Source organism: Rhineura floridana, chromosome 18 (assembly GCF_030035675.1).
Source record: "Rhineura floridana isolate rRhiFlo1 chromosome 18, rRhiFlo1.hap2, whole genome shotgun sequence".
Lineage (NCBI taxonomy): Eukaryota > Metazoa > Chordata > Lepidosauria > Squamata > Rhineuridae > Rhineura > Rhineura floridana.
The window spans coordinates 10,276,046-10,288,138 of NC_084497.1; the positions used below are offsets into that span (position 1 = coordinate 10,276,046).

The 12,093-nt window shown below is 48.5% G+C and overlaps 1 protein-coding gene across 5 annotated transcripts in view; it reads right to left on the reverse strand.

Moving 5' to 3' along the window:
• PGPEP1 (pyroglutamyl-peptidase I) overlaps nt 1-12,093 on the reverse strand; it is a 31,858-nt gene that overhangs the window by 16,153 nt on the left and 3,612 nt on the right. For 3 of the 5 annotated variants that reach the window (XR_009759506.1, XM_061601367.1, XM_061601370.1), the window contains exon 2: nt 9,920-9,972. The exons of 1 other annotated variant lie outside the window; for it this stretch is intronic. Coding sequence is in view for 3 of the 4 variants with exons in the window: in XM_061601367.1 (XP_061457351.1) it covers nt 9,920-9,972 (53 nt within the window). In the remaining variant the exon portion in view is untranslated. Of the gene's footprint in view, nt 1-9,919; nt 9,973-11,018; nt 11,227-12,093 lie in introns of all 5 variants that reach the window. One more of the 5 variants, XM_061601368.1, reaches the window with a different exon arrangement.

Consider the following 12,093-nt stretch of genomic DNA (forward strand, 5'->3'; position numbering starts at 1 on the left):
GCTGGCCCAAGATATCTCCTTGTTGTTCTGACCCAGCCTCGCCATTCTTAATAAAATTTGACAGCCAGGTATAAATTCTTTCCCTTTTTTGATAATGTCTTTCTTCTTTTTCCTTCTCCCCCTTCATTTGATTAGGGAACCCAGCTGGGTCGTGTAGAAGCCAGGGAGGAAGTGGAGACTGGCACAGTTTTTTTAAAAAGTGTTTTTAAAATAAATAAATAAACAGTGATGGGGGCAACTACAGCCTGAGGGCCACATTCCCTTCTTGGCAAGCTTTGGGGGCCATGCGCCACTGGCAAGCAGGAACAGACACCAAAGTGGGGAGAGCAACAAAGGTAAAACGTAACTGTTGTCCAGTCGGCTGGCTTCTCCGCACACTCCTCTCCCCTCCGCCCAGGAAAGCAGGAGCCATCATCGCAGCTGAAGGGCGCATTCCAGCCAAGCCAAAACATGCAGGGTATGAAGATGCGTTCTGAAGGCCAGACGGTGAAGGCTGGAGGGCCCCATTCAACCCCCCCTGGGTTCCAAACCCGTTTGAATAAAACTTTAAAAGATGCACAGAAAAGGTGACATGTTAACTAAGCCATGCAGGAAGGAGTCAGAGGCCACGAAATTGCAACAAAAGAGACATCAATCAGCAGCCTTGGCTGGTGACCCAGAGGCACTTCTGGGCATTATCGGTGCAATGGTATTGATCTGTGTCTGAAATGCCTGGTTTCATTAGCAGAGACGGGAGCTTGAAGGAAGTGTCCAAACACTCCCTGTTAGCAGAGAGGACGAGGTGGTGGACAGGCAGGGAGTTCTAACACAAGGGATCAGGAGCAGCTGCACTTTCTTCTCTCACTCACACTCACACACTCACTCACACTCACATACTCACTCACACTCACACACTCACACTCACACACACCCCGGATCATATGACAGTCCAACTCCCAACTACTTTATTCCACAGGGGTGGGGAACCTTGGGACCCTCCCCAGTACCTACCATCAGCCTCCATGCTGGCAGCTAGGAGCTGGAGTTCCAACAAATGGCTAGACTGTCAGACTAGGGCCTGGGGGAGACCAGGCTTCAAATCTCCACTCGGCTATGAAGCTTCCTGGGCAGCCATGGGCTAGTCACAATCATACTCTCTCCTTCCGCCTAGCCTATCCCACAGGGCTGCTGTTGCCAGGATGGGAGGAGGGCAGTAAAGTAAGCCACCTTGAGATCTTTGGAAGAAAGGTGGGGTATAAATGTAACAATAAATAAAAAACATGTGGAGTGCCAGAGAGTCCCCCACCCTAAGAGTGGCCCACAGGGGTGAACAGTTGGCACCTGATGCAAGGCAACTTCCCATATTCTTCTTACAAAGAGATTTACTAGGGCACAGTACAGCTCATCATGGACAGAACGGGGAAGACAGTTCTCTGTTCAGCTGAGAGAGAAAGAAGCTCTAAAAAGTTGCAAACCATGCCTTGTCTCTCTCTTTTAAAGTCACACACACATTTTTACATTTTTTAATCCACCAACTTGTCTTTTTATCGTAATAATTCAGGTGCAAGGACATAAAAAGCATACTGCAAACGCCTAGCACAAGTATTAAGGCGTTTTAAAAAAGGAAAGCGTACTTTACTGACTGCTTGTTGAAAGATACAGGGCTGGATCCAACATTAGCTGTATTTAACGTAGACCCACTGAAATTAATACACGTGAGTAACTTGGGTCCATTAATTTCATGTGGTCTACTCTGAGTTGGCCTTAGTTAGATGCAACCCAGAGGTTTCTTAATTTTTCAATGAACAACAATTATATTTTATGTTTTTTCAGTCAAGCTCATAGCACTTAAATTGTTAAACGGGTGGCGGGGGAGAGACCAGATCTTTGGCCCCTGGACAAACTTTCTTCCATGCTGCCTTGCATGTACCTGACTAGTATGGGGGGGGGGAACAACCCCAACGTGTGTGACCGATTCCCTGACCCCCTCCACAATGGGCTGCTTTGTGCGTTTCTAATATCCTTATCTGGTCTGTCTAGACGCCCTGACAGCGATTGTCCGTGCGGATGTCGAGATGCATTCTGACCTCACTCCTCACTGGCTTCCAAGCTTGGGAAGAAAAAAACTTGGGAGGGGGGAGAAGAAGAAGAGGAAAAAAGGGACCAATTAACTTCACAGTCTAGAGGACACACCTGGGCCTCTGCCAACCTGCCGGGGGCCGGGGAATAAAAACCCAATCAAAACTGAGTCACCCTCCCTGTTCCCCAACAACAAATAGCATTTTCGTCTTTAGTGTCCGCAGTGAAGCTCAAAAAGGGAGCTTTGGGGACTTTTGCACAACTGATTGTGTATCTTGTTTTGAAGAGACATAAAAGTGCTCCTTCAAGCCACACACGCACACAAAGAGGTGGCTTGAAGCAGCAAGCAAACTCCAGGACAGTATTGGGGGGGGGGGAGTGAAACAATTGCCACTGAGTGCTTTCTAATAATTCTGTCAAGACTTTGGGCTTTGTTGGTGATTAAATGACGGGCTTTTCCTGAAGCTCCACTGAGCCCTTCCAAGTTCTAGGCTGGGGCCATATTCAGCCGGGAAGGCAAGGTGAAAGTAAAACCCTCAAGCAAGCGAAACGGAATTGGACAGAGGGGGGAGGGTTTTTTCCTTCTGCCGTTCTTTTCCCTTCAAAAAGCTTTCGGAGGCAGGATATACAACGCCCAAGATGTATTAAAGTAAGAGCCCTCTTAGCACGCCCCCCCAACACACGCAGGGTGGGGGGAGGATTTACAAAGATTGTTTAATTGATTTTTGTGTCTATTAAAATGCAGATCACACCGTCTGGAACTCAGAAACTCAGACACAGGTCTTTGTGTCCACTCAGCTCCATGAAGTCCTGTCTGAGACAGACACAATGGCCCACTTTGCACGTGTTCAAAGGCATGCTGGTCTTTTCTTTTTTTTTTAATCGGGGGCCCTTCCAGGCTAGGCCAGAGGCAAGGCGAAAGAAAGCCCCCGGTTTAACACATGCATAGCTCAGGAAAAAACTTTTGGCTGAGATGGGATTGGATATGAAATCAGCCAAATATTTGTTGCTTTTTTAAAAAAAAGGTTAGTTGGTCTAGAGAACGGTAAACATTTAAGGATGGACAAATCTGTCAATTTCAGTTCCTCATTTTTCCAACCTTAAATTCAGTTTTCCACATCAGTGCAATTTATTTATTTTTAAGTCCCCATGGAAATTCATCAGTATTTTTGTGAAAAGTTTTCCTAATTTGTATGCACTTTTGCCTAGTGTACACATTTTTGCAAAGCAATTTTCCCTAATAACACATTTTGTATGTCATTTTTACTAATATGTGCATTTGTGCTATTTGGCTGGAGAATTGCTCTGCAAAATTCGAAGAAGTGTGAATTTCAAAGGATGGCTGTGTTTTGATTCCTGTACTGTTTTGGAAAGTGCAAATTTAATCAGCTCACCTTTAAATGTGAAATGAATCTAATTTCTCCCCCCATCCCTACATCAGACACAGTAGAGGGTTATGAAGATAATCGCAGCACAGAGATAAAAGCCACAGTGCACATGCACACAGATTGTGCCGTTTAAAGTAAGAGTATAACAAAATCCATGATCAAAAATAGTTGAGAAATGCAGACAATTTCTAGTCAGAACTCACCTTCCCTTTACCAATTGTGTCCTAGTTTTGAGAAACTCGGCTATATTTTCTGTTACCTTAGGGTTGGACACATAACATTCATCTGGATTCTCCCATGTGTAAAGAAAGTACTGGGCTGATAAAGCAGGCTCTTATATCCCTACAAAAAGTTACAATATAAAACATCACAACTGAGCCACCTTCGCAAGGATAAACTCTGAAATGGCAAAGCATTCCTACTGTCATGGCCCTGTCAGAGGACTCATCAGACGAGGATGACTCGGGAGTAACAGCAGCAGACCCAGAAGCAGCAGACCCAGAAGGAGAAATGGAGGAAACTCCTGAGAACCCAGCTCCTTCTCTCCCTCAGCTGCAGAGCCCCCCAGACACAGCTGAAGCCCTTCAGCCAGACGCAGGCAGTGAACAGGATACTCCCCCCTCACCTGCAGAACGTAGACAACACAAGGTCAGGCAGAAGAGGGGCAGGCCTGTCCACTTAAGGCCAAAACGCTGAGGGCTCACACCTGCTGACAAACCTGCTCCTTAAAAGTCAAACCTTGGGTTCAGCTTGTTGCTGACTACAACATCAGGCATGACCACTGTGTGTCTTCCTATCCCCTGAACCTTGACTTGGACTGATCTCTCGGCAAACTAGACCCGGACCTTCACTGATGTCTCTTCTGGATTTCTGGCTTGGCATGTAAGCTTTGAACGGCCTCTGCCCTTATCTTGCTTCCTCCTTGCTAGCCTGGCAGATTTATAGCCAAGCTGCCGGCTGAGGACTTATGGCCTGGCAATTACCAAGGAATCTCCAGCCCTGCCTGCACCCCCACCGACACTGCTGTCTCAGTGAAAAGCTGACACCTACCAACTTTCCATGGGGATCGTCCATAACTGCTGATGGACCATAGCACAGGAAATACAGGAAGCTGTCAGACCACTGGTCCATCTAGCTACGGATTGTCTACACTGACCGGCAGCAGTCCTTTAGGGTTTCAGGCAGGGAAACCTTCCACAGTCTTACCTGGAGGTGCCAAGGGATTGACCTAGGGACCTCTTGCGTGCAAAGAAGGTACTCTACCAGCTGTGGCCCCTTCCCCAATAGCAAAGCATTGAGCCAAGCCTTTGAAAATGCTCCCCTGTACCTAGAAATGTTTAATGTTGCTAGATACCTGACTCAAAACCTAAAACTGCCCCACAAACAGCAACAATGCATGCTGATCCAGAAGTAAGCTCGAGTGCATTCAGTAGAGACTGATCAGATAAGCACACACAGGCCTGCAACATTAACCACACCATTGAAATCAATTGATTTGTGTTAGCTTAAGCGCACCGATTTCAAAGGGCTGAATCCAACTAGGTTCTACTCAGAGGCGACCCCTTGAAATTAATGGACCCAAGGTAGTTATGTTCGTTTATTCCTTCCCTCATCTGGTGCCCTTCAGATGTTTTGGACTACAGTTCTGTCCTCCCCCCAGCAAGCACAGCCATCCAATCAGGGGCTAGCCTGTTGAAACCACAAGAGGGGGGGAGGTCTTGCCCTCAACAGTGGAGTCTGATGCCCATTGGGTCTGGTGAGGAGGAGGAACAGGAGACCCAACAGGAAGTGGAGTCTGAGCCAATGACAGGCAGAGCCAACTCATCCTAGCTATGTCCCCATCATCATCATCCTCCCTGCTACAAGGAGCAACACTGAGACACTGGGCCTGTTTAGCCTGGAGAAGAGAAGACTGAGGGGAGATAGGATAGCACTCTTCAAGTACATGAAAGGTTGTCACATAGAGGAGGGCTGGGATCTCTTCTCGATCATCCCAGAGTGCAGGACACGGAATAATGGGCTCACGTTGTAGGACGCCAGATTTCGACTGGACATCAGGAAAAACGTCCTATGCTAGAGAGGTACAACAATGGCACCAATTACCTAGAGAGGTGGTGGGCTCTCCGACACTGGAGGCCTTCAAGAGGCAGCTGGACAGCCATCTGTGGGGAATGCTTTGATTTGGATTCCTGCATTGAGCAGGGGGGTGGACTAGATGGCCTTATAGGCCCCTTCCAACTCTACCATTCTATGAGACTAAGCTGGCAGGCAGTGCTACCCTTGCACTGGTGGGAAGCAGGAGGGCACAGGGGATCACAGGACAGTGCCCTATTTGCCTTAACCCACTGGAGCCAGGGTTACTCCCAGCTAAGTGTTCTTCCAAGGTGCAAGGACCCTGGGAATGGATAGAACCATAGATACAACCACCCTCCATAGCCGCTGCTCCTGCAGGCTAGAGATTTGTCTGGCGAAGCTCAGCGGCAGAGCATCTGCTTTGCAGACAGAAGGTCCCAGGTTCAAACCCCAGCATCGCCAGGCAGGACACTCTGCCTGAAACCAGAGCTTGGAAAAGTTACTTTTTTTGAACTACAACTCCCATCAGCCCCAGCCAGCATGGCCACTGGATTGGGCTGATGGGAGTTGTAGTTCAAAAAAAAAGTAACTTTTCCAAGCTCTGCCGGAAACCCCAGAGAGCCCGCGGCCAGTACTGAACGAGATGGACCAATGGTCTGACTTGGCATATGCTGCTTCTGAAAGCAGCCCTTCATTCAGAATCACAAGGCCTAAGGTGAAGGGTCCCAGTCCAGAGGTAAAACCCTTGCTTTGCGTGCGGAAGGGCCCGGCTTCAATCCACAGCATCTCCACGCAAGGCTGGAAAAGACGACCTCTGAAACCGTGGAAAGCCACTGCTAGGCCAGTGGTAAAGACATTTCCCCCCCATGGAGCACTTGGAAAGTGCCGAGGGTCTTGGCCGACCACTTCATGCATTTTCTGCCCGCTGTAGTGCGCTGCGCAAGATGCTGTATTTTTAATTGTGTTTTCACTGCTGCTTTTATGTCCACAGAATTTAAATTATGACGCAGTAAGATACAATGCAAGCAATAACAAATAATATACAATTAAAAACCAGTATGAACACTGAATGTGACGGATGTGCCGTCGGCTACCTTCAACCTTATGTTAGGGTTTATTTCTAGGCCGCCTTTCGGCCAAAAAGGCCCCCAAGGCGGCTCACACACAAATAGAAAAACATAAATACAAACCAAAACAACACAATCTACAAGAATTCAACAACATTATAACATTTCTAAAAAGCAGTCATCATCTTGGTCAAGGACAGTCCCCAGAAAAATGTCCCTAAGAGCAGGGGGCCAAGCAGCAATACAACTCAGTCTGCAAATCCACAGAAGTCTGCGGACCACTGGCGGTCCACGGATCACCGTTTGGGAAGCCCTGATGTAGACAATACTGAGCACAATGGGCTGGTGGCAACTCAGCACAAGACAGCTGCCTGTGTTCCCCTTTTGACACCCCTAAGCTGGTGAGCATCGCCACATCTTGTGGGAGCCCACGCCGTGAGTGAGCCACGCCCTGCCCTGTGGACCAGAAACTCCCATCATTCCATTTAACTGGATGACGCCAGTATTATGCGGGACGGAGGCGGGGAAATGTGTCGACTCCCATGCATAATTTTATACGCCTCTCCTATGCCCCCCTCCACAAAAAGCTCCAAATGTTGTAACCTTTCCTCATAGGGGAACTGGAGGAACCCACCGTCTCCTTGATCGTTTCAATTGCCCTTTTCCGGCTCTATAATCTCCTTTTTGAGACAGGGCACCCAGAAATGGGCAGTCTTCCAAATACGTCCACGCTGTACACTTGTGTACTGACTGTTTAATTTTTCAATCCCTCCTCTGGTACTGAACGTGCAACATATACTCCAAGTTAATGTCTTCGTGGTGCTAGCCAAAGCTGTTTACTTGGATGTTTACATGGCTTGGGACCACAGTACCTGATGGAACCCGACACGAACCCACCTGTACACTACGCTCAATATCAAAGGCCCTCCTCCGGGTGCCTACTCCGAGGGAAGCTCGGAGGATGGCAACAAGGGAGAGGGCCTTCTCAGTGGTGGCCCCCAAATTATGGAATGATTTTTGTGGCAAGGTGCACCTGGTGCTAACACTGTTATCTTTTCGGTGCCAGGTCAAGACTTTCCTCTTCTCCTAGGCATTTTAGCATGCATTTTTAATTTTTTTTTAAAAAAGTGTTTTTCAATTTGTATATTTGTTTTTAATGTTTTTAATTGTTGTAATTAAGGCAATGGAAAACCACCTCTGAATACCGCTTATCATGAAAACCCTATTCGTAGGGTCGCCGTAAGTCGGGATTGACTTGAAGGCAGTCTATTTCTATAATTGTTGTAAACTGCCCAGAGAGCTTCGGCTATGGGGTGGTATATAAATGTAATAAATAAATAAATAAATAATAATAACAATAACAATAACAACAACAACAACAATAATAATGTTTTCTCCTTCCCCTATTGGACAAGTGCCCTGGTCCCACCTTAATGTCAGCGAGGGAGCTCACTGGCAAGGTTATGATATCAAACACAGACTCCTTCCTTTCCCAGTATTCCATGATGGATGCTGGTAGCCTGGATCATCCTGGATACATCTCACCTACAACCCAGAGCCTACACAACTAGCTGCTTCTTAAGAGAAGAGTGGGGAGTGGGGAGTGGAGAGAGAGACAGAGACACACGCAGCCAACATCTGGCTGGCTGTCCATCAGTTGGCCGCAATTGATTACACTTGGGGTTTAATTTAAAAGCATTCAGAAAGAATATTCCCTGAGCTCCTGACGTAGAAGGGGAGGGGACTTACAATCAGGCTAGAGAGGAAGGGGGAGAACAAAGCTACTTCGTGTTCAGCAGATCACCTGTGCTGAAGAGAAACCCTTAAATTTAGGGCTGGGGGTTATGCTGCGTTTCCACAATGCATCTCTCAGTGAATCTCGTTTCACTATTGAGCGACATGAGCTTACTCCGTAGAAGGCCCGACTTCCTACTTAAATCAGCCCCTTTATTCAGAACCATGAGGTCTAGAATCTTACTTTATTTTTAGGGGGAGAGACTGTAGCTCAGTGGTTAGGGCATGCAGAAGGCCCCAGGTTCAATCCCTGCCCTACCCCAGGTAGGGAAAGGCCTGAAACCCAGGGGATCTGCTGCCAGAGAACAGCTGAAGGAAGCAACTCTGCCAATGAGTACATAGGAAGCCACCTTACCCTGAGTTAGACCATTGGTCCATCTAGCTCAGTATTGTCTACACTGGCTGGCAGTAGCTATCCAGGGTTCAGATCAGGAGTCTTTTCCCAGTCCTATCTGGAGATTCCAGAGATTGAACTTGGGATCTTCGACATGCAAAGCAGGTGGTCTACTACCAAACTGAAGATAAAGTAAGATTCTAGTCCTCATGGTAAGTGCAAAGGACTGATTCAGCTAGGGACGTAGGATGTTGCCCCATACCAATTCAGACCCCTCTTCCATGTAGCTCAGCACGGTCTGCGGTGGCACACTGGCTGGCAGTGGCTCTGTAGGGTCTCTCAGGGGATCAAACCTGGGACATTCTGCATGCAAAGCAGGTGGTCCATCAGTGAGCTGCAGCTCTCCTCCAAATGGCTTGGATTACGGCACAGGGGATTTTTTGAATTAAATTTGTAGGCAGTGCAAAGTTGGGAGGGAGAGCCAACAAGATAGAAACAACATTCAAAATTATCTTGACGGGCTGAAATGCAGGGCCAAAACCAACAAGATGAAATTCATCCAATGCAGATGGGAAACCCTACATTTAGACAACCCCACCCCGGGAGGGGGGGGGGATCAAAAGGGCAAGTATAGGAAGCAGGAGACGAGGCTTGGCAGTAGCAGATGTCAAAGAGGAACCAGGCGCCTTCACTGATTGCAAACTGAGGCACCGGATATGTTCAGAGTGGAGAAGGTAAGATTTAAGGTCTCCAAATATTGCAAGGGCTGTTCTCTGTTGTCCCAGAGCAGGGTGGGGAACTGGGTCTGGGCCTGCTGTGCAGACCCGCCCCACCCCTCCTGGGCCTAATGTGAAAGGGGGAAAGCCTGCCCCACAGTCACCCCCCTGGCCTCACAGGTGATGGGGCACTCTGAAGTCCCCACGGTTAATGGGACTCAGAGAGGCTGCAGAGAGCCCTGTGGAGTGCTCTGGAGCACCACTGATCTGAGCAGGGCCATGGGGAACTTGGCAGCGGCGTCAATCCCAGCTGGCTCCCTCTTGCCACCCATCAGCTGGTTGGCAGTGGCAGCAGTGCTGGCTGGGGCTGATGGGGCTGGGAATCCAAAACCCCTGGAGGACACCAAGCTAGCAAAGGAAGGTTTGTGGACGTTACCATCAACCAGCACATCCTTTTGCCCAAAGCCCTTGAAAACCCACGCGTTTTACCTGAACTGCGATCCAGCTGGCATTGACAGAATGTTCCCCAAATGGGCCGAACCCTGGAACGACAGAAGCAGATTTTTCACAAATGTTGCACTCTGCTCAGCGATGTGTAAAAGGGCTCCCAAGAAAGCCATTTGCAGCTTGCCAGTCCCAATGCAGCAAGCTAGCTCCCCCCCAACAAAAACTGTTTTATTACATTTATTTTCCACTTTTCCTCCAAGATTCTGACTCCCTTCCAACTGTTATCCTCACAACAACTCTGCAAGGCAGGACAGACTGAGCAACAGTGCCTGGGAAAAGGTCACCTGGTGAGCTTCATGGCTGAGTGGCAATTTGAACCTGGGTCTCTCAAGTCAGTCTGACACTCGGGGCCGGCTCAGCCTGCCCCAGGCCCACGGCACCATATCCAAACACCTCCCCATACAGGTAGCATGGGGATAATAAGCCCACACAAACACTCCACCTACCTCTCCTGTCATGTGAGGTGTCAGTCTCTTAGGGAAGCCCCTGCCTCCATCTTGAGTGATGACAGGCATGCACACAACACTGTGGACAGCATTCATATGGACAGGAGAGGTAGGTGGGGCATGCAGGTGGGCTCATTGAAGCCTGCACTGTCTGTTGGGGGGTACCTGGGGGTTCCCTCTCTGTGATCCACAGCAGGGTTAGGTTGCAGGATCCGATGCTGCCACAGATCACGAAACAGGAGCACCACTCTCCCACCCTAAGGACAGGCCTTTGAGGGTCCCTCTGGGCTGCAGGGGCCCTTGGCAAGGACCCAACCTGGCTGCCCCCTGGCACCCGCACTGCTGAGAGTTTTAGCCCCTCGTTCCTCAACTTGGTGCCTTCCAAAGGTTTTAGATTACAACTCCCGTCATCCTTGACCACTGGGGCTGGTGAGAACAGAAGACTGAGGGGAGATATGATAGCACTTTCAAGTACTTGAAAGGTTGTCACTCAGAGGAGGGCCGGGATCTCTTCTCGATCATCCCAGATTGCAGGACATGGAATAATGGGCTCAAGTTGCAGGAAGCCAGATTTTGGCTGAACATCAGGAAAAACTTTCTAATTGTTAAAACGATACAACAATGAAACCAATTACCTAGGGAGGTGGTGGCCTCTCTAAACCTGGAGGCATTTGAGAGGCAGCTGGACAGCCATCTGTCAGGTATGTTTTGATTTGGATTCCTGCATTGAGCAGGGGGCTGGACTCGATGGCCTTCTAAGGCCCTTCCCAACTCCATTCAATTCAACCCAATTCAAGGATTCTATAACTTCTGGAGGGCCACAGATGGACAACGCCACACTCTCTGTCACAGATATATTTGCTTACTTGTTTATTAATTCTTAAATTTATATCTCACATTTCCTCTAAGGAGTTCAAGGTGGTGTATGTCACTTTCCAACTCCCCATTTTATCCTCACTACAATCCTGTGAGGTAGGTTCAGCTGAGAGAAAAAAATAAGTGACCCAAAGTCTCCCAGCGAGCTTCATGGCGGAGTGAGGAATTGAACTCTGGTCTCTCTGGTCCTAGTCTGACACCATAACTGCTACACTACACTGGCTAAACACAGTGTAGGGGAGGTGCTCTCCCCCACGCCCCACCCTGTCTCTCTTACAAACACACCATTTTCAACCTCCCACATCCTATCTGGGAAAACATGCCCACCACTACAAAAGAAAATATCGCCCCAGAGCTTTTTAGTAAACTTTTCCCCCTCGCCATCCACACACAAGTGCTGGTGCCACAAATGCTGTTCTTTGTGCCAGCAAAAGTACTTTTGGACAAAAGTCCAGATCAAACCCATTCACAAGAATACGAACAGACGCACACACATGTCTCAATGTGTGTTTCTAGACTGCTTTGCATGCAGAAGATTCCCACAATCAATTGTTGGTAGCAGGAGAAAAGACAGCCTGTCTCTATGTGGAACCACAGACATCCGCTACCAGCAACAGCAGGCGGCTCTGGGCGAACCTCAGGCACAGGGACCGAATGTCGCTCCCCAGCACTCATTAACTGGCCCTCTGAACTCTCCCCACGCAATGCACACACACACAGCTTAGCACTGGGCTCAATGGAACTTACTCCAAAGCTAAAGTGCACACTTTTGAGGACTCCTGTCCACATCTGATACTCTCTCATCGTGGTCTCCCCACAAAAAGAGAAAAAGAT